This window comes from Macrosteles quadrilineatus, unplaced genomic scaffold, assembly GCF_028750875.1.
Source record: "Macrosteles quadrilineatus isolate MER2022 unplaced genomic scaffold, UCM_ALF_1.0 Scaffold_3__2_contigs__length_128488019, whole genome shotgun sequence".
NCBI classification, from domain to species: domain Eukaryota; kingdom Metazoa; phylum Arthropoda; class Insecta; order Hemiptera; family Cicadellidae; genus Macrosteles; species Macrosteles quadrilineatus.
Window position 1 is genome coordinate 15,244,445 of NW_026542596.1, and position 21,610 is coordinate 15,266,054.

The 21,610-nt window shown below is 37.3% G+C and overlaps 1 protein-coding gene across 1 annotated transcript in view; it reads right to left on the reverse strand.

Moving 5' to 3' along the window:
* Positions 1–3,551: 3,551 nt before the first annotated feature.
* LOC128989016 (uncharacterized) overlaps positions 3,552–21,610 on the reverse strand; it is a 182,784-nt gene continuing 164,725 nt past the window's right edge. Inside the window, exons 2-6 of the mRNA XM_054410869.1 lie at positions 8,664–9,780; positions 8,209–8,288; positions 4,982–5,176; positions 4,106–4,212; positions 3,552–3,570 (exon numbers count right to left, since the gene is read on the reverse strand). Coding sequence (XP_054266844.1) covers positions 3,552–3,570; positions 4,106–4,212; positions 4,982–5,176; positions 8,209–8,288; positions 8,664–9,756 — 1,494 coding nt within the window. The 5' untranslated portion in view covers positions 9,757–9,780. The remainder of the gene's footprint in view (positions 3,571–4,105; positions 4,213–4,981; positions 5,177–8,208; positions 8,289–8,663; positions 9,781–21,610) is intronic.

Here is a 21,610-nt window from a genome sequence, read left to right on the forward strand (position 1 = left end):
ATAAAACAGCGCATCAATAAACTAAATTATTTATTTTTTTAAGCTCTACAAAACGTTTTTAAAAATAAAATGCAAAATATTTTGTTTTTTGGGTCAAAAATGGGAAAATCCCATTTTTACCCCATAAAACCCCCCATAAACCCCCGTTCCCATGGTCCGATTATGCTGGATCGCAAACTCGTTAGAATAAACGTAGGTTTACACGTTTGTACCAAATTTCATCAAAATCGGATCATTTTTGCTCTCCAATAGTCAATGGTACTACGGTAATAGCTTATTATATGGGAAATTCGCTAAAAATAATAGTGCTGCACCCAGTTGGTAAACCTATTAACTTTTTAATGCTATTGAACATCACAGAATCAAATTGTTTAATTGAACCAGCTGTTAATATTCTTTAATTCCATTTAAATATGAGTACTCATAAGGTTAACATGGGAAATTTCAGAGACACTGGGGCGGAAATATTATAAATATAACACCGTTGCACACCGCAATAAGTTACACAACCGGTAACTTAAGTTTACACTCTAACCACTCTCTATGCTCTGTGACTCTGAGTAAGTTAAACCTGCACAAAATAAACAGCCCCTACCAGAACTTAGCCTACCAAGGTTCCAACATTCATGCAATAGTCCTATTGCAAACAAAACACACCCAGGGAAAAGACGATTGGATTCTCCAGTCTCAGCACAACTGCAGTAAAGAGGAAAGATTTAAGTTAAAAGTCGAAAGACTTAAGTTGGGCCTGCCTAATCCAAGCTAAAACGTTTAGTCCCAAGGTGTAGATAATACGAATAATAGGGGGACTGTTTTGAAAAACCCATATTTTTAAAGGAAGAAATTCTAAACTAAACAATGTAGCCTAATTAAGCTACAAATTAAATAGCCCTGCCTTTGCCTTATACTTTAGCCCCTTTACGGGACATCTTACCAAGGATCTGACTTTCATAAACAATACCCTAACCGGAGAAAAAATATTTAAACCAAAAAGGGGTACACTTTCTTAACTGGGCTATGCTAATATCGATTGAATCTATCGAGTTGAAAATATTGATTAATAATCGATATTTTTAAATATATCTATTATAAAATTAAACTATCATAACCTAACCTAACCAACCAAACTTGCTGATGGTGAAAAAATCGCATGAAGGTTTACTAATCAAATCGATAGTTTCAATCGATATTAGCATAGCCCAGTTAGGATACTGTACCCCCAAAAAGTATAAAACTCTTGTATTTTTAATAGATAACTCTTGTCTAATATTATTATTAACCTAAAAAAACCTTAGGCAGACTTCCAAACAGACAGCGACAGCCGACAGATAGCAAGCCAGACACAGAGGAGCGTGGCAAGCGGCAGACAATGGTTCTACTAACTTGCTTGTCTGTCACCCTGTGAGTAAAAAAATGAGAAACACTCTCTGTATGTAAGGTCAAGACATACTGTATGTCTTGAGTTTAAAGAGTATAGTTGTTTATAAGCCAATTGGCGGTCCTAGGTAAAGAACACGCCTTTCGGCTTTTCATAGAATAAAACATGAAATGTCTTGGCACGCATTCTTAAAAATTCCAAAGCCAAACGGGGTAGTCATGTACTAGCTTCTCAAAAATCGCTGCGAGAATGTATAAGGAAATACTAGGCTTTCTCTGAAAACTAGCGCGGATTTCAACCGTAGGGATATAATTTTGTTTAGGTTTTAACTGGTCTTTTTTTTTAGTTGAAGATAAATTTATTTATTGGGACTTACTTCTTTTATAATACCAAATAAATAAAGAAACTATGATGGATTTAGTAGATGTCGAGGCTAGTGACACCTGGTGGAGACTAGACGAACTGTTGCGGACCTCGATGTCAATGACACCTAGCGGTGATTAGGCGAACTGTTACGGAGATTAGAGAGTTCGCGAACTGAATGTGATGATGAAGTCACTTGACTAATTATTGTATAGTATCATAACGAATGTAAAACTATCGTAACTCGTAACCCTAGACAAGAGTAAACTGAATAATTCCCCCAACCGAAAGAATAATTAATATTAACAATTGACTTGAGACTTGACAATAATATTTTCTAGAGGCGTAGAGGTTAGTATTTATTGATTACTTTAGAATATAAAAGGGTTACTTTTTAGTTTCTGATTTGTTTTACAAATTGATTTGGATTTATTTAAGTCAAATATCCCTATTTACTTGAAGATGTTTAGTTCCATACCAATAAATGTAAAGCCCTCACTGACTGACTGACTGATTCACTCATCACTAATTCTCCTACTTCCCATTTTTAGTATATTAATGATGCAGAATTGAAATACATCGTTTGGTGAAGAAATCACACAACTGTGAAATAATGTTAGTTATAGGATTTCTACAATATTCAAATGAACTAAGCAGCAACAAGCTGTGATACACAATGAGAACTTTTAAGTATGTTTATGTGTTTAATTTAATAAATAATTTGTGGTACTGTGCGAATAGGGCAATTTTATCTTTAAGTGCATAATTATTCATCAACGTATTTACTTTTTTCAATCCAAAATGTTTATAAAATAACTATTGTATTTTTTTACCCCCAATAAATTTCTGGGAAACGGATTAGCGTGTTAATAACTTTAGTGCATTCCTGATCAAGTCAATGACTTGGATGGAAGGAACTAATACTATATGAATGTTTGGAGTATACTTACATGTCTATAACATAAATACCCCTGCCGCAGCAAACCTGCAGACTAAGCGAATTTCCTTCTACTTGGCTGGAATTCCACAAAATTAATCCCTTGAAATTGTCAAATTTATTTCCTATTTACATATCATTAGTTATAATGAGTACTTAGGTTTGCTGCTACAGGGAAGACAAAAACGTTTTTTTATTGAAATATTGGTAGCTTAGTATGAGGTAAATAAAATTGCAAAATGTCATTAAAGTATGTCCATATAAGAGTCTATATCAGTTTATTTATTCTCCATAAGAATAACACAGTATTTTAAAATTTACACTTTTTTAGAATTTTCTCCGCAACCGTTAGGCATACAACAACGCTTCGATATGCTAAATCATTTTTTTTTATGAGTTGTACAAAATGGTTTGGAAAAAATTTCAAAATTTTATGTTTTTAGCGTAAAAAATAGGAAAAACCCAGCCCCATAAAACCCCATAAAACCCCCATAAACCCCCATTCCCATTGTCGGATCATGCTGGTTCGCGAACTCGTTCGAATAAATGTAGGTTTACACGTTTATACCGAATTTCGGCAAAATCGGATCATTTTTGCTCGAGTTATCGTGCTAACGGACACACACACACACACACACGCGCGCGCACACACACACACACACACACAGACAAACACCACCTCTTCTTTATAACAGTAATAGAAGTAAAAACATAGTACTATTATAAGGGTAATGATATTTATTTTGAACAATTCCACGCAAAATTTAGCTCATACCCATAGTAGGCCTATTAAAAACAGTGTTTTGTGGACCGGTAACTATAACGAAAGAACTTGTTCCGGTTTACTTAAGTGAATTCCTTTTAAGTTCAAGTCTACGATAGGTTGTCGATTCTTCAACAAAGAGTTTAATTAGAAACCTGCAAGTATTTCCTTTAGTTTGAGTTTTCAAAGGCTTGAATTCCTTACCCATTTTCACTTCTTGAATACGGGTTTATTTAGGATTCAGGCAATCATCTACACGTGCTATCGTACTAACGAACACCTAACGAATTGTTCTAGATACGACTAGGTCTTATGACGAGACCTACGGTAATAGGTTTTCGTATGTAGGAAATATGCTAAAACTAAATTATTGTAATGTAATAATATTGTAATAATAATAATTGTACACGTTTGAATACAGTTACGGTGTTTTTGAGACTTGTATCAGCGCCATTTATATACCATACTATGTAACTTAACAATATCTGACCACTTTGGTGGGTCATAGACCGATGACTTATCATACTATGCGGTATAGTTGAATTGTATTTATTACTAAAATCAATGGCGGATATGTAACTTTGGAATATAATACATTTTATGTCTTCTCCCGATGCAAAGAGCGAGTATAGCTGATAGTTTTGTTATTGGTCTTGATATGTACCTGGAGATACAGCAATGAAGGCCAGTACTGATTGCTGGGACTGTTCCAGGCTGCGTCAGCCTCAGCAACGTGAGCTGAATGATATAGTCTATCAGCGTCTGGTCGTGCTGAGGAAATAGTGTATCAACAATTTTAAATAATATGAACAATTGATTAGACACAAAGCAGTGTGTGGCATATATACTGACTTACTAAAATTAATAAGTGCAGCATTGTTAGGATGGGATATCATTCTACATATCATCCATATAGTCATTTTTGTTTAATGATGAACATGTTTTAAAACCATAGTGAATTTCATGAGATTTAAGTAAATGTACACATGTTGCACTTAGGCTATTGAGCCGACCCCTCGCACCGCCCCCAGACGAACAACTATTGGAAGCATGCCCCCCATAGTGACAGTGCGAGTGGCCGCCCCACATCCCTAACAAAAGTGAAAGGCCGTGGGTGAATATCAAAAACAAAACAAATAGTGAACAAAGCCTATAATTTTTCAATGAAATCAACAAAATAACAATCAACAATCAAACAAAGTAACCATCCAAAGAATCTTTTATTTTATCTCTTAAGGCTTTTTCAAAAAATAAATTAATTAGAATTTTAAGTTTACCCTTCTAAACTTACAACTGGTACCAGTGGCAAATTAGGCCTAACAATAAAAATAATTTAAAAAAATGGTAACTGTAATATATAAACTTTAAATAAATTAACAATAAATACTTCACAATAACTAAAAAAATAAATAACGGATCATGACTAGTAAGCTAAACCATAATTATTGGGGCTCCTTTTCAAAATTTCAATTCAGTCCAAAAATCTCAACAAATTTAAAATATGGTAACTTGCGGAACGTGGTCATTAGTCACATCACACTAATGGTGGGCGGCGGTGATCCATCCGGAAGATGGCGTAGGGCGGCATAGTAGTAGAAAGCAGATGAAGGCTTACTGGTCCCAGGAGCAGGGTAATGAGCAGCCCGAAGACGGAGAAGGAGTAGTGTCTCCCTGGGCGAACCTCTCCGGAAGCAGCAACCAGTAAGAGCCTCCCATCTGGGACCTCATCTGATGTCTGGCAAAACACTTAAACCATGACTAGAGTCTACGAAGAACGGATGAACAAAATTAACAGTGACATTGAAAGATTAACACTGATATTCATCGAAGATACCCAAGTCTTTACAAATTGACAATCGCCGGCCTTCTGGTGAAAATGTGACAGAAGGCGGACATTGACTCTGGGTTGCAGGATTGCTGCCCGACCCAAACCGACTGAGTTCCGGCGCAAAGCCAGTACTCGTACTATACAAAAAACACTGAGGCGTGACATTGGTGGGACGCTTGGTGGACAAGTCACGGCTCAACCTCCCCCCCCAAAGGAGGACTTCCTCTCCAAAAAAAAAGAAAAACAACCTCTCCCAATTCTAGAAGATCTCAACACCACAGATCAACTCAAATGTCTGAAGTGGGGAACGCCAAAAGTCTTTCAACTGGAGGGACTACTCACCCCCAGGGTTTGCACTGGCCAGTGCTGGAAAATTTACTAGGGAAAAATCTTCAGCAGCGCACAAGGGACAGAAGAGGTGATCAAGCTCTCTGGCCCAGTGCACTTCCCACTCAGACACAAGAGTAATGAAAGATGACCTACGGAATTGTTCCCCGGAAAGGCTTCAGATGAGAAATGTGAGCCCTCCGGAAAACTTCTCCAGTCTGCGGATTTCCCAGCCGCACAGAGACAGGAGTCAAGAACTTCAAGATGCGGTGGGGACCTGACCACCGATGAGACAACTTAGCGGCTCTCTTGTCCACGGCCGAACTGACCGGATGAGCCTTGCAGAAAACCAAATCCCCCACCTGGAATGGATTGTCCAACCGACCTCGATTGTGCTTCCTCCGAACCAATTCCCTAGCTCGGATCAAGTTCCTCCTAGCCGCCTGCCAAGTTGCCTTGACATTGGCTGCACCAGGTGGTGGCAGAAGGTCGCCAATTTTCCACACATTTGCTAAAGGATTATTGGGTGGATAGCCCAACAACAGCTCGAAAGGGACCGCCTTGTGACTCTCATGGTGTGCAGTGTTGAAAGCAAATTGAATCCAAGGAAGTTCCTGATCCCAGGTGGTCTGCTTGTCAGCATGAAAAGCTATGAGAGCGGATCGAAGATTTCTGTTGAACCTCTCAGCATGTGAAGGCTGTGGATAGTAAGGGGAAGTGGTCACATGGCGGATACCGTGCCCAAAGCACATTCTTTTGAAAAGGTGAGAAACGAACTGAGTTCCGTTGTCGGAAACAATGGTGGCGGGTATCCCAAAGTGTTGGAACAAATGGGTACGAAGTGCCTGCACGGTGAGCTGTGCAGTGGCGTTCCTCAAAGGAAAAAGCCAACAAAACTTGGAGAAGGCATCCACACAAACAAGTAAGAATTTGTTTCCTGACTTGCTACGTGGGAGAGGCCCTACATAGTCTATGAAAACCTTCTCCAAAGGTCTCTCCGCCACCTCAGATGACAACAACCCATACTTGGTATTCTGAGCAGGCTTGCTTAGCGAGCATGTTTGACAAGAACGTACTCGTGCCGCAATGTCCCTGTCCATACCCTTCCAGATGAACATGTCCCTAACCTTCGCAATGGTCTTGTGAATCCCTAAGTGCCCACCCACAGGGGAAGAGTGAAAGTACGCAAAGACCATGGGTACAAGAAGACTAGGCAGCACAATCTTGGGTTTACCTCGCTGTCGGTCTCGACAACAAAGGGCACCCTGGGACAGAAAATACGGGGGGTGGGCTCCCCCATTTTGAAGCTCACCAATGATCTTAGCCAGCTCGGGATCTTTTAACTGATGTGGGATGAACTCAGAAAAGGCAAGGGGAAACTCCAGGAGCACGGCACACCCAGTGTGCTCCTCCTGATCAGAAGGTTGGTCGTCAGGTGAGTGATACATCCTTGATAAAGTGTCAGCAATCACATTCTGCGTGCCTCGAACATGTTGCACTTGGAATTTGAGGGAAGATATTTGGACCACCCAACGACCAATTTTCCCAAGCTGGCGAGGATGTGCAAGGAGCCACGAGAGCGCTTGGTTGTCGGTTTCCAGCAAAAACTCTTTGTGTTCCAAAAAACGTCTGAACTTATTCACTCCAAACACGACAGCCAAACACTCTAACTCATACACAGAAGAGCTTTTCTTTTCGCATGGGTTCAAAGTGCGTGAGGCATACGCAATTGGCTGCCTAACACCATCTACCTCTTGAGACAACACAGCCGCAATTGCGACGGAGGAAGCATCTGTTTGCAAAACAAACCTTTGACTGAAATCTGGCATCGCCAAGACCGGAGGTTGCATGATAGCTTCTTTCAGAAGATCAAAAGACATCTGTTGTGCTTCACCCCAAACAAACTTGGCGCCCTTCTTCCGAAGCTCATTGAGAGGAGCCGCCAACTCAGCCACATTGGGGATGAAGCGCCGGTAGAAACCCACCATTCCAATGAAACGGGCAATGCCTTTGACATCTCGGGGAGGAGGAAACTCCCTGATAGCCTGGGTTCTAGCCGGATCGATACAGACACCTCGAGATGATACTAGATGACCTAGGAAAGAAATCTCAGCCTGAGCAAAACTAACTTTCTCGGGATTTACGGTAAGGCCAGCCCTAAGCAACCTATTCATGACTTCCTCAAGATGAACCAGATGGTCTTCAAAGCTCTCACTGTACACCAAAAGATCGTCAAGATAGTTGAACACAAATTTGAACTTGACGTCATGGAAGATGGAGTCCAGAAGTCTGGTGAGGGTCTGGGCCCCCACAGCTAGGCCCATGGGTACACGTGTGAACTGGTACAAGTTCCACGGAACGCAGAAGGCAGTGAGAGGTCGAGATTCAGGTTTCAAGGGAATCTGATGGTAAGCCTGGTTCAAATCAAAGACGGAAAAATACTTGGCCTTACCGAACCAATCGAACGCAGAGTGCAAATCAGGGAGAGGGACAGAGTCAATTTCAATCTGAGCATTCAACTTGCGATAATCTAGAACCATTCGAGACTTGCCATTTGGCTTTGGAACTAGAAAAGCTGGACTTGCGTAACTTGAGCGAGAAGGCTCAATTACCCCATTTTCAAGAAGCTCATTGATGATTCCACGGAGTGTTTCCATCTTGGGTGGAGCAAGCTTGTAAGGATGGGAACGAACTGGACGGGTGTCAGTCAAACGGATTTCGTACTCCAAAAGATTGGTGACTCCAAGCTTTGGCGTCAGCACCTCAGGAAAACGAGAACACAAGGTTCTGATTGCTTCAGCCTCACCAGGAGTCAGATGCCCTAATAGATCAACCTTTGGTTTGCTGGGTGTCTCAGGCTCCACCACAGCTGCACCATCCACAATTTCATCCGCAAAAGGAATGAGCACCCGTCTTGCGAAACGAAAGAAGCACTGGCCTCTGCCTAAATCCAAAATCAGGCCACAATGCTTGATGAAATCCGCTCCCAAAATGACAGGAATGCAAAGGTCCTTGGCTACCCAAAAACTCCACACCCAAGAAAAATGTTCAATCTTGAATTTCAAACGGGCTTCATAGATGATGGGAAGTGGGGATTTCGACGCAGTCCAGCAGATGTGTGTACTTCGCTCAACTTGCTTGATTAGCCCAGAAGATTTTAGATTTTCAAACAGGGAAAGGGAAATGAGACAACGGGCTGACCCAGAATCCACAAGGGCCTTCTGCACCGTTTTACCTAAGAAGATGTTGAGTCGTGGGCAAGTTGAGCGCGCCGCTTTCACTCCCATGCATGCAAGCTCCCTCATACCCCGCGACAGAGGCTCCCCAAAACCAGCACTCCCAGAAGGGGCAGTACTCAGAGAAACCAAATTCCTGCTGACTTTCTCCAAAACAGCTTTCTCACAGGGCGGTTTAGGCAAACTTTCCCCTTGTGAGCTACTTAGGTTTTTGGACAAAGTCCCAAGATTAACCCTCTGACGACACTCTCGTCTCATGTGACCTGTTTGACCACAGCCAAAGCAAACAATAGGATGCCTCTGTCTCTGCGGTGTTTCAGGACCTCGACACACGGATGCTACAGCGGGATGGGGACCAGTCCGGGGAAGATGCCCCGCAACGTGCTCCCTTTTACAATCAGCGTCTTGAACGCTCCGTGACAGGATGACCAACCTATCCAGGTCTGCAAAAGAAGAAGGCTTCGGAGCAAAAATCAGTCTGGACCGCTCCTCAGGCTTCAACCCCTGCAAGACAATGTCCACCAGTTGGTTTTCAGGGATGCCCAGCCGTAGGACACGCCACACGCCACAAATGTCACCCACATACTGACTCAGAGTTTCATCAAATTTTTGAGGACGAAACACCCTCTCAACTTTCAATCTCTCCATGACCCTGAAGGGGACAAAGAGCTCAAGCACTTCACTGTGAAAATTGTCAAAATTTACTCCCCGTTTCAAACAGTCTAACAATTTGTCACCAAGAGGTCTCAGGCAGAGTGGAACCAGCAGTTCCAACACTACTGAGTCCTCCATGCCTGGGAACTCCTTCAGGTGCAACACCTTTCCCAAAAACTCTAACAAAGGTTCCACCTCTAAACCATCAACCGGGCGAATGTCGCTCAAAACCCCAGCAATGGGATTGGGCAGTGGAGCAAACAAACCCATTTTGCTTTCAGTCAGTCGGTCTACCTTCAAAACACACAAAAAAATTTTTTTTTTTTTTACAACGAACAATTCACAAACTTAACTAACTAAAGACTCTGGACTGAAATGCCTACAGTCAGATGAGGTCCCAAACAGAAGAACCTGCCCATACACACCGCCTAAGCCACCAAAACCAAAACACGGGCTTACACTCACGACATACACACATACATACATACACTAAACAACAACACCTAACATTTGTGTGATGAGGCAAACACACACACACAGTTTCAATTTTGGGTTTGGCCATGCTTTAGACACTCTTGCTCCCAAAGGATGCAAGTAATTAACCAGATTCCACCCGGTGACTCGGCCAAGGGCGAGCTCCTAATAAAAAGTACAACAGTGTGCTTACCCCACCACAACAACTTTTCTTCAAAAAATTCCTAAGACTGCCAGACCAGCATCACCCAAAAATCAAATCCATCCACGGCCCTTCAAACAAATCAGAACGTGGACAGTGATCGGATCTCTAAGTATCCAAGTCGCGAAACCGAAGTTTCACGACAAGGCACCCAGGACCCAACCAAAAAACCACGCTCTGCTACCACCTGAGCCGACCCCTCGCACCGCCCCCAGACGAACAACTATTGGAAGCATGCCCCCCATAGTGACAGTGCGAGTGGCCGCCCCACATCCCTAACAAAAGTGAAAGGCCGTGGGTGAATATCAAAAACAAAACAAATAGTGAACAAAGCCTATAATTTTTCAATGAAATCAACAAAATAACAATCAACAATCAAACAAAGTAACCATCCAAAGAATCTTTTATTTTATCTCTTAAGGCTTTTTCAAAAAATAAATTAATTAGAATTTTAAGTTTACCCTTCTAAACTTACAACTGGTACCAGTGGCAAATTAGGCCTAACAATAAAAATAATTTAAAAAAATGGTAACTGTAATATATAAACTTTAAATAAATTAACAATAAATACTTCACAATAACTAAAAAAATAAATAACGGATCATGACTAGTAAGCTAAACCATAATTATTGGGGCTCCTTTTCAAAATTTCAATTCAGTCCAAAAATCTCAACAAATTTAAAATATGGTAACTTGCGGAACGTGGTCATTAGTCACATCACACTAATGGTGGGCGGCGGTGATCCATCCGGAAGATGGCGTAGGGCGGCATAGTAGTAGAAAGCAGATGAAGGCTTACTGGTCCCAGGAGCAGGGTAATGAGCAGCCCGAAGACGGAGAAGGAGTAGTGTCTCCCTGGGCGAACCTCTCCGGAAGCAGCAACCAGTAAGAGCCTCCCATCTGGGACCTCATCTGATGTCTGGCAAAACACTTAAACCATGACTAGAGTCTACGAAGAACGGATGAACAAAATTAACAGTGACATTGAAAGATTAACACTGATATTCATCGAAGATACCCAAGTCTTTACAAATTGACAATCGCCGGCCTTCTGGTGAAAATGTGACAGAAGGCGGACATTGACTCTGGGTTGCAGGATTGCTGCCCGACCCAAACCGACTGAGTTCCGGCGCAAAGCCAGTACTCGTACTATACAAAAAACACTGAGGCGTGACATTGGTGGGACGCTTGGTGGACAAGTCACGGCTCACTATTAACTAAATCAGGGCTTTAAGTGTCTCATTGTAAGAATTTACTTGTTAGTTTTATATCTATGTAATATCATTAAATTATATTTATAGTAGCATATTAAGATATTATTATTGCCATTTAATATCATCATTTTAATATCATTAGACAAAAAAACCGGCACTCCAGATTTATACATGTGAATATATAGATTTATGTATAATATGAATTTAAACGAATTGTGTTTTTGGCTTCTGGGGACCTCAAAACGAAAAAGTAAATTGGTCCTCTGGCTGAGACCATATATGGGTAATAGTCTATTCCCTATATGGGAAATACAGTTAAAAAGTGGGGAATAAATATTAAATTTTATGGGAAAATGTCGTAAAATGTTCGAAATTGACGTAGACTGCGTGTTTTCTGCAGCTAGAGTATTTATTTTTACAATAATGCTATACATCGTTCTCGATTATCAGATAAACGGACCTTGATGCCATGTTTTTCAAGCTAAGTGCAAAGTTGTGTCAAAAGTTGCGTGTCACAGTGTATGCTAATGTGTTTGTGCAAACTGTTGAAGTGGGTGTTATAAGAATAGAATAGCAAGAACAGCTTTTTAAATTAAGCCAGACAAAATTTAAATCAATATCGACTTATAAGTATTTACCCATTAATCATAATAATAGGCATGACTTAGTTTAATTAATTAGTTATACTTCGTATTATTTTTTGAACAAATTGGCTGTATTTATTATTTTTTAGCTCTAATATTTGAATTTTGAGAGATCATTGATACATTCTTAGGAACAATCTATCTCGAGGTTTATTTACAGTTATTATTTAATCGATATACAAAAATGTATCATGAAAGCTGCACAAATTACTTTGTTATATAGATATTGACCTAGGAGGTATAAACAATACATTAATTTTAAGGGAAATCAGCGTAAAAAATAGATGAATGGAATAATTTTTGATCAGTGGGGCTAAACAATCTAAATAAATAATCAAAATAAGTAAAATATAAAAAATGTATTCCTTTGCATTACGAAAATACTTAGAACTCCTATGGCTAGTATATTGGTGATCTGATCACTATTGGCTGTTCTTTCCTCTGAGTTTGGAGTAAAATCTCCCTTTGGTTTTAGATTTCATAAATACAAATAACAAGACCAAGGGGTCTTTAAGCTGTAAGTGGAGCTATATAAGCTATACAGAAGATCTATAAATATTATAGAAAAAGGATTAATTTCTCTGTTTTAAAGAAATCCTTTCAGTAATTGCCAAACGATTACAAAATATCATAGGTAGAGCATTAAACATTATTCAGAAAGAATAACAACTATATTAGGATACCCCTGTTATAAAGAGTACCAGAGTGAATATGACTATGGACTAAAAACACTTACACTTAATACAATACTCTGTCATATCCCTTTTTGGCTGTCCTAGCAAATCGATTTTTACGATTGAATCGTCGTCTTAAAGCTTATAATCCAGCGCACCTGAGAATGGTAATGAAAAAGGTAAATATTCATAAAGGCTTTGCCCCCTCACGTTTAATCTTCTTCCAGAGTTAGTTTTCAAAGATAAAGTTATGCTGGCCAATTTTCTTTTAACGGTTTAAATGTGAATAATGGTTATCTACAGCTAATTCAGTAGTTGAATGTTGGACCACAGTCAGATTTTAAACAAGAGGCTGACCAAATATGATGAAAATTGATTTTAAATAGGCTACTTTTTGATGATTGCAGCCTGGTATGGGTAGGTTAATCACTCTTTAGTCTCTTTGGTGCAGATATATAAAAAATAATCCCTATTAAAATGTGCAATTAGTTCATGGGTTCCCATGAATACCTAGAGAGTTTCCTATTCTATGAATAGAGTTTATGAATTTTCTAGAGAGTACGTACATTGCTACGTGTGAAAATATTTCTAAACTTTTTACTGATGTTACCCTTCACGACATAACTTTGTTTCAAGTTATAAATTAAGTAACATTTCTATTATGGTAGACATATTTCTTTTCGTCAGCAACAAAATAACGTTATTAAAGAATTTTATGGTAAAAAAACATGATATATCTAATATTTAATCCTCGCAGATGAAAATACAAAATTCACCTCAACAACAGTCAAAGTTACAACTCTTCAGTTATGAATAGATGGCTTGATCTACGGAGTTGGAGTTGAGTTAAGCTGGTGAAAGTTGTACACTCCCTGGAGGCCCACGTGACCTTAGCTCCACAAGTTGGTCGAATTGGTGGTGAATAATACACAGCCTAGTTACCTCAACCTCAGAGCCAGTTAGGGCTGTTATTAGCAAGAATTACAATCAAATAGGAGCACCGTAAATTAAGGTATTTTCCACGAATATTTGTTAAATCATTTCCATTAGACTTTCCCACTCCAAAATAATTTTTTTTCAAAACGCTACAACTTTCTCAAAACTAAATAAACTGAAAATAACCTTAACATAATATAATCTAAATATAACTAATGTTAACGCTGACACTATTTTTATAGATTGAGACGCAGCTATGCATATTTGGTTCAAAACTTCAATCGAAGATGACTGTAGAAAGGAGTGATTTGCCATGTTTAGCTATTTTCTCACCCAAGACCAAAAGGAAAATGACAAGGGACAGCGCTTTTGTCTAGATACAAAACCGTTAAATCGTATTGGACATTTAATTTGATTTTCTTCTAGATTTATGACATGTGAAGATTGGTTACTATTTAAAAATAAGATAAAAAATTAAAATAATTTACTAATTACGATTTTTACTGTTTAAGGACCTCTCAAACATGTTTCAATTAAAACAAAACAGGAAGTAAAACAAAGGGACAAACGAACAAACAAAGACTGAGAAAATAAAGAAGAAAAGGACGTCAAGAACCCAAAGCTCTCAATACTATTAGTTTAGTTTTTTTTTTTACAATCAGTTAATTTATTTGATTTGCCTTTTGTTTATCTAAAATTAACTGTAAAATAATAAAAAAACCATCAAATGGGCGTACTCAATTTTCTTTTGATCATATATATTGTAATTTAGTAGTAGTGCAAACGAGTATGTTGATATTAGGTTGTGCCATATCAAATTTACATTGCTACATTGTACGTTAAATCTAATTGCATTTAATGTTTGCCAATATCATGTGTGCTTAACGCTGTTCTGTTCGTAAGTATATTGTAATCACAAAACAAATTTATAGGCTTTGTTCAATCAGTAGTTTTATCACGGCCTTTTAATCACGAATTATAATTGATGTGTCATTGTAGTAAAAGCTAGTCTTGTCTAATCCTTTTCCCCTTTTGTTGTTTCTTTTTTTACAAAGTAAACCACAATATATGTACAGAGCCTTTGTTTGTGGATGTATTACCTCTTGTCAAAGTTCTTATGGATTGAACAGGAAGTTTTCTGATTACCTGTTATCACTTCTTAATAATTAAAAGTGAATGTGAGTTTTTACATGGATTATCACCTTTTTAATTATTTCATAACTTTTAATCTGAGAAAATAGTCGTTAAAATTACACTACTTTCTTTGATTCCATTTACAACCTTTTTGAACCCATGTTTTAATAACCCTGCTTTAAAGCCTACGACATTAGAGTGTTACAACACCAGGTTTTAGCAGGGCTAGGTTTTAGAGCGTTTTCCTGCAAAAATTTCACATTTCTCTGGTGTTGATAAACCCATTTAAGATCTCTTAGCCATGAATTTAAGATGTTGAGTGTAAGGTAGTTTTGACTGATAAACCTCAGTAGAGTTTTGTCTAGAGAAACCACGTGTTTCAGATTGTTAAGTTGCCATAACAGTGCTTGAATTATCTACAAGACCTCAAAACTTTGGTCTCTTTCGCTTCAGGCTGTCAAACATAAAACTCAATAAGTCCTCTTCCTGAAGGTGAAAATATTTTAGTGTTTTCACATTATTGTGTCTTGACATTGCTTGGTTCATAAAACAACCATATTTAGTTTAGCACATCAATAACCTTTATACGATTGCGTCATTTAATAATTTTTATTTATTTATGTAACTAACGGAATCTTTGTTTTGCTGAAGAAATATCACATTAGTTAGCCAAAATAATCAAGTTATGTTAGGCAATACATATGTTTTCCAAGTATTGTGAAATAGTATATTTCATTACTAGGACCGAAAGTGGCATTTTCCGTTGCGCGCTCAAGTTTTTGTGCGAGGCGAAGCCGAACACAGGGAACCCTAATTTCACGTGCGAGGCGAAGCCGAGTATGTGAGAGCTATTTTCACGTACGAGGCGGAGCCGAGGACGGGAATAATGGAGCAAGTGCCGGATAATAACTTTCGGTACGAGTTATGAACGATACTTTTCATCACGACGCAAAAATACACAAAAACAGAATAGCAGACCTCAGTAATATTACAAATATTTTGTTTCTCAATTAATTTGATGGAACATCAAAATAAAATAAAATCTTCTTAAAAGAAACCTACGTATATTTCTCAATAAATTTTGTTTAAACATCAAAATAAAAGAATAACACAACTTTTAAAAATACATACAGCTGATTAAAATCATTAAATTAAACCGTAACAAAACACTAGCGCGCGTAGTGAATAAATGGAGAAGTAATTGAGAGCGAGGGAAAGTAAATTTAGAGCGAGGGAAAATCAACTGATCGATTTTCCCTCGCCATAAATTAGAGCTTGGGAAACGACTACTTTCATTGATGCCAGCTGTTATCGAAAATAGTTACTTTCGTTAAGGAGTGATGAAAATAGTTTAATTCTTTGTGTTTTACAAAGGCACCCTTTTTATTCGATTGGAAAAAAGAACGGGGGACAGATTTTTGTCGCAGAATTTATTTTCATTAAAAACCGATTATAGCTTTTCAGTTACAGAGTACTGTATTTCTTAAAGGAGTTGCTCTGTTAATTACATTTGCTAACACATTAATAATTGTAAAAAAACATTAAAAGTTTGATTATTATAACAATAAAGTTAACATCTTTGGGGTTAGGTGGAGTTAGCAATATTCTATATAGTTTTAGGATCCCATCAGGGGTTCGGGGGGGGGGGGGAAGGGGCTAACATCATTAGTACGAAGAATGGACCCCCTTCGGAGGCTGAATTTTCTGTTGTTATCGAAAATGAAAAATTAAAAGTAAATTTATTAGATATTTCATTACTATCAACACTTGTATCATTTCCGCAAGCGAGGGGGGTTAAATTATTCGTGGTTAGGATAAATGGGGACTTTTTATTCGTTTCCGAATATTAAAGCTACAAAAACCCTAAATGACTAGAATGTCCAGAAACAGTTAAACAAAAATCTTTTAAAGGGGGAATTTTGTAAGGGGGGGGGCTTAAGATGGGTTTGGTAAGTATAGTTTTTCTTCTATTTATCTATGCCCATGACCAACTTACCTTATTGATATCAAGTTTCTAGTCTGATTAAAACCACATTTTAAGCTTATTTCTCCATAAGAGTTAACGGTTTGGCCCAAGAGGCCTTAAAAATCTACCTTTTTTTAAATTAGCCATTTAAATTTCTTAGATAGTTAACCTTTAAAAATGTTACATTTAATAGACTTTCCTTCAAGTTGCCAGCATTTGAATTAAACACTTATTTCCAAAAAAAATATAATAAAAAAACCCGTAGAAATTCCAAGATTTTTTTTAAATTTCCGAAGTAGGTTATATATTGATATATATTGATTATAAATTGGGGCTAAGTGAGTGTGATATTCGGAAAACGCTTTAGAAGGTTATGTGGAAAATTTAATTCCTAGCCATACAAATTCTTTCAAATCTTTACAGCTCTTATGACGGATTAAATATGGATATTACAGAACACCCTTTAATTGAATAAAATATATAGATAATGGATACGGAAGCCTATTTAATATTCTATCATGAATATTTTACCATCCGTTCTGTAAAAATGTGCCAAGACTATCTATGTCGCACACGTTTTGCTAATAGCCTATTTTCTAAAAAGCCTTTTTGTCGTACAAAGCAAGAAAGATAAAATTAGTTTAATTATCGTATAGTAAATTAAGTTAACGTTGTAGTGGGTGTAAGGTGTAGAGGGTGTATCTAGGGATTAGCCTAGATCTAATAAATCTAACACCTAAACCTGGTGTCAGCCAAAGATGATAAGTATCCGAAAATGGTTTGCTATCCTTATCAATGCATTTAAAATGCAACATAAATAAGTGTTCAGTATAGGTAATTGCGTTTACCTTTTATTTCTCCTAGTTTTATTAACTTTAAAATGTATTGTTTCACAGAAAACATGTAATATAATTAGGAAGCATGTAACATTGTATACTGCTATTTAAAAATTTGGTTGTAGCTTTATATTTTAACTAAATAAAACAAAATCTTGCAATGGTTGCTTGACTAAGGAACATTGTCGGCATCAGCACATTCCATCCGAACTGACCATAAACATAAGATTACACAACCCAGTCTTCTGAACTTACATTATGCTAACAATGATACTTGGGGAATCTTAAGTAACGATATAAAGATTAACATTCAAATCCTTATTCATGTATTGTGTGGTATATGTTCTTACCAATTCACCCTTATTTTGCCCAAACCGATCTAATCTCAATTACAGATGTATGTTACTTGATCTATAAGTATAAAAGAGGATGTTTGTATATATATATGTTTGGCGGTGATAAACTCAGACACCGCTGAACCGATTGCCACGAAACTTGGTACATACGTGTAGAATTTCATGGAATAGGTTTATACACCATCAATTTCGTGATCCGTCCAATCGGCTCCGCCCCAGTGGCTCTGGAGTTTCCCATGTCAACCTTATGAGAAATGGAATTAATGAATCTTAACAGCTGTTTCAATTAAACAAGTTGGTTTTGTTCTATGATGTTCAATAGCATTAAAGTTACAAGGATTACCAACAGGGTGCAGCACTATTATTTCTTTTAGATTTATGACAATAGCTAATTTGCAACCAAAAGGTGAGTGAGCATAGCGAACGAACTTCAACCTGGAGGCGAGTTAGCATAGCGAACTAGCTAACCTGAAGGCAAGTGAGCGCAGCGAACGAGCTCCAACCTAAAGGTGAGTGAGCGTAGCGAACGAACTTCAACCAGGATGTGATTGAGCCATGCGAACGAGATCATCTTGAAAATTAAGAAGTTAAACGGGGCAAAGCCCGCGGCTTACAGCTAGTTTTAGTATAAATAGAAGTAAGTGAAGCTCTTATCATTATACAGTAAGAGTCATTTTGGTAAAAATCAACCTTAGATGCAAAGCGCAATAATGTTTATCGTACATTTGGTACTTATATTACTATGGTACTTATATTGGTACTTATATTTGTACATTTGGTATTATACGGAGGCCACTTATTTTACAGCGCGCTGCGGCGGTTAGGTTAGGTTAGGTTGGGTTATCATAAGTTTTTATGACTCATCTCGTATAGTTCGATTCATAACGAAACTAGGAAAGTTCTACAAACATATTTATGATAACCCAACTTAACCCAACCGCCGCAGTGCGCTGTAAAATAAGTGGCCTCCGTATAATACGTAAGTACCGTACATTTTCATTACACCACTCCAATTACTATTGTTTAATTATTCCCTCGTTCCCTCTAGAGCGGAGAGTGTCACCGAGCAATAACAATTTATTTTTATAGACGCAATTTCAATTATCAGGCTGGAGCGCTCAAAATGAGCATCAGGTGTTGATAATTGAAACTGTTTGTTTGTGTTTCACTCCTAAACACAATTAGCCTGTTGCAATCAAACATTTTATAACGAGATATAAAACTGATGTAAGCAGTTATTGTAATGTTGGTGTAAACATTTCTTTTTCGTGTAATTAAGAAGTAAAATATTTGAAATTTGATTTTGTTTCAACGCACATCAGCAGTTGTATAGAAGGAAAACATCCCTAATTCACATTTATAATTATAATTATTGATAGATGTTTTTATAACACAAGGAGTAATGTGAAATTAAAATAACTATACGAATCCATAGTTTTTGTATATGTTAACACATTATTAAACGCTTCTGAATATCCAATTCCTGTTTTTGGTATTCGTCGTTAGAGAAACATAAAATTACACTACATCTGTTTGTTTACGAACCCTACTAGCCAAGTTGAACAAAAAATAAAATATATAAAACTCTGTAAAATGTATTTTATGACATACATTTTTATACTTTTTGTCGAGGTATAAAACTATGAGACATATATTCTTAAGTTCATACCTTTTTTGTCAGCATATGCAGCATTTAGTTTTAAGGTTGTATTAGTGGAGGCTATGATATTTTAAAAGTAATTGAATACTAAATATTTTCCATATTTGTGTTGATGGTGATTATTTCAATTAATTTTAACCGTTATGACACTATTTTTCAGTCCCAGTACACATTTTTATTTTTTATGTTATTCAACTTCTTCCAGTATTAGGTTGCCAACTATATATTTTACTGTTGTGTAGGGGAACTGCACCCAAGTGATAATAATAATATACTACCGTGAATAAATAAATACCCGTAAGAGTGTGTGTACGATGTACGATGTAGGCAGAAAAAAATATAACTTCAAAGCAAGGTTGAATAAAAATAAATTACCACCGAAGTTTTCCCCTCCATGACATATATTTTGCCTAAAGAATATTTTCCAATTATGTATGCTTTACCACAGTAACTGGGATTGAGAGACTGGAGCGTTTAGCAACATCAAAGAGAAAATCTGCATAAACGCTCAGACCCCACTTAAACCATTAACATATTGATCTCAAACGCTTTGCGTGTAATTGCCTTTGTAAGGGCCAACTCACAAAGGAGTCCTGAACAGGAATAATGTTGGCAGAGGGTTCCAAAAATTAGGTAATATTAGTAACTGGGGAAACAAATCGTAGACAATTATTTGTGTGCTATCGAGACAATTAAAGATTTCTTGACACTATCTTAACATGGTTTTTACTCTTTCCCTCTATACCATATATGGAGAAAGTATTGTTTTCGTCGAAATTTTTGAGTTTGAGTGGATATATTCGTTTTGGGTCCAGGGGGTGGTTTTCGGTTTTTTATTTCCAAAAAAAGTTGTTTTCGAGGTGATGTATGTGTTTGTGTATGTGTGTATGTGTATGTGGATGTGTACAGAGCTAGGGACTACACCTGTGGCCCAATTTCGATGAAATTTGGTATGTAGGTTCTAATCCATAGTATATCCAGGAGTTTTTTTTTTAATTTTTACAATTTTGATTTTTAATGGGGAATTTCTCATAAAATCCCATAAAAACTGGAAAATTCGGATTTTCTCAAAAATGGCCCGAACAATTTTGATAACAATTTAGTATGTTGTAGCCCTTTCAATTCTGAACAAAATGGTACAAATAACATTTCCTTAAAAATTACAGTTCAAAAGTTATTGCAAATTATGTTATTTTCCCATAAGAACCTTATTAAACAACAAAAAATAGGATTTTATGAAAACATCCGGTTTTGATTTAACATAGCATGTTATGGTCCTTACAATTTTGATAGTTTTTTTCAGGACATTTTTGAAAAATACGTACCTGCTCAACAAAAACATTAATGTATTTTGTAGATAATACCGGACAACTCCACAAAGCCCGACGGATGAGTGAGTTGTTTGTAGTCCATGGCATCACGTGTTTGCTGTCAAACACTACATATTCATAGCGTAATACCAGGCTTGTCTCGTAGGTGTCACACGATGCATTAATCAATCTCGAGTAAATATTTGTTGATGATCCATCAGCTTGATTAATTGTGCTGATGACAACTACTATGTTATACTGAGTGTTATAACTAGCCGTTATGAAGTTGAAATACAAAACAATACCTTAATTAGGTGTAATCAGTAGTGAAAATGAGCAGCTACTTTATGATTAATTTAATTCAAATAACGTACACGAATACTGTCTTTTAACAGTATTTTTGACAGTCATGACCACCTTCTACCGGTGCCGCACGTGTCCGATGTCTTTTTGATTTCGTGTTTTTTTTTTTTTTTTTTTTTTTTGTGTTTTGGCCAATTAATGTGCTTCGTGTGCGTATAAGTGTTATTTGTTAACTTTTAGCCTCATGACGGCCAATCTATGGTAATAAATTAATGTAAAATTTGATCTGAAGATGTGTTTGTGAACACGAAACAGCAGAGCACTATTCAACCAACTACAATCTAGAATCACTTGACGGATGAAGGTAATTTAAACCTTATGTTGATTTAGTATAGAAATGTAGTAATTTGTAATA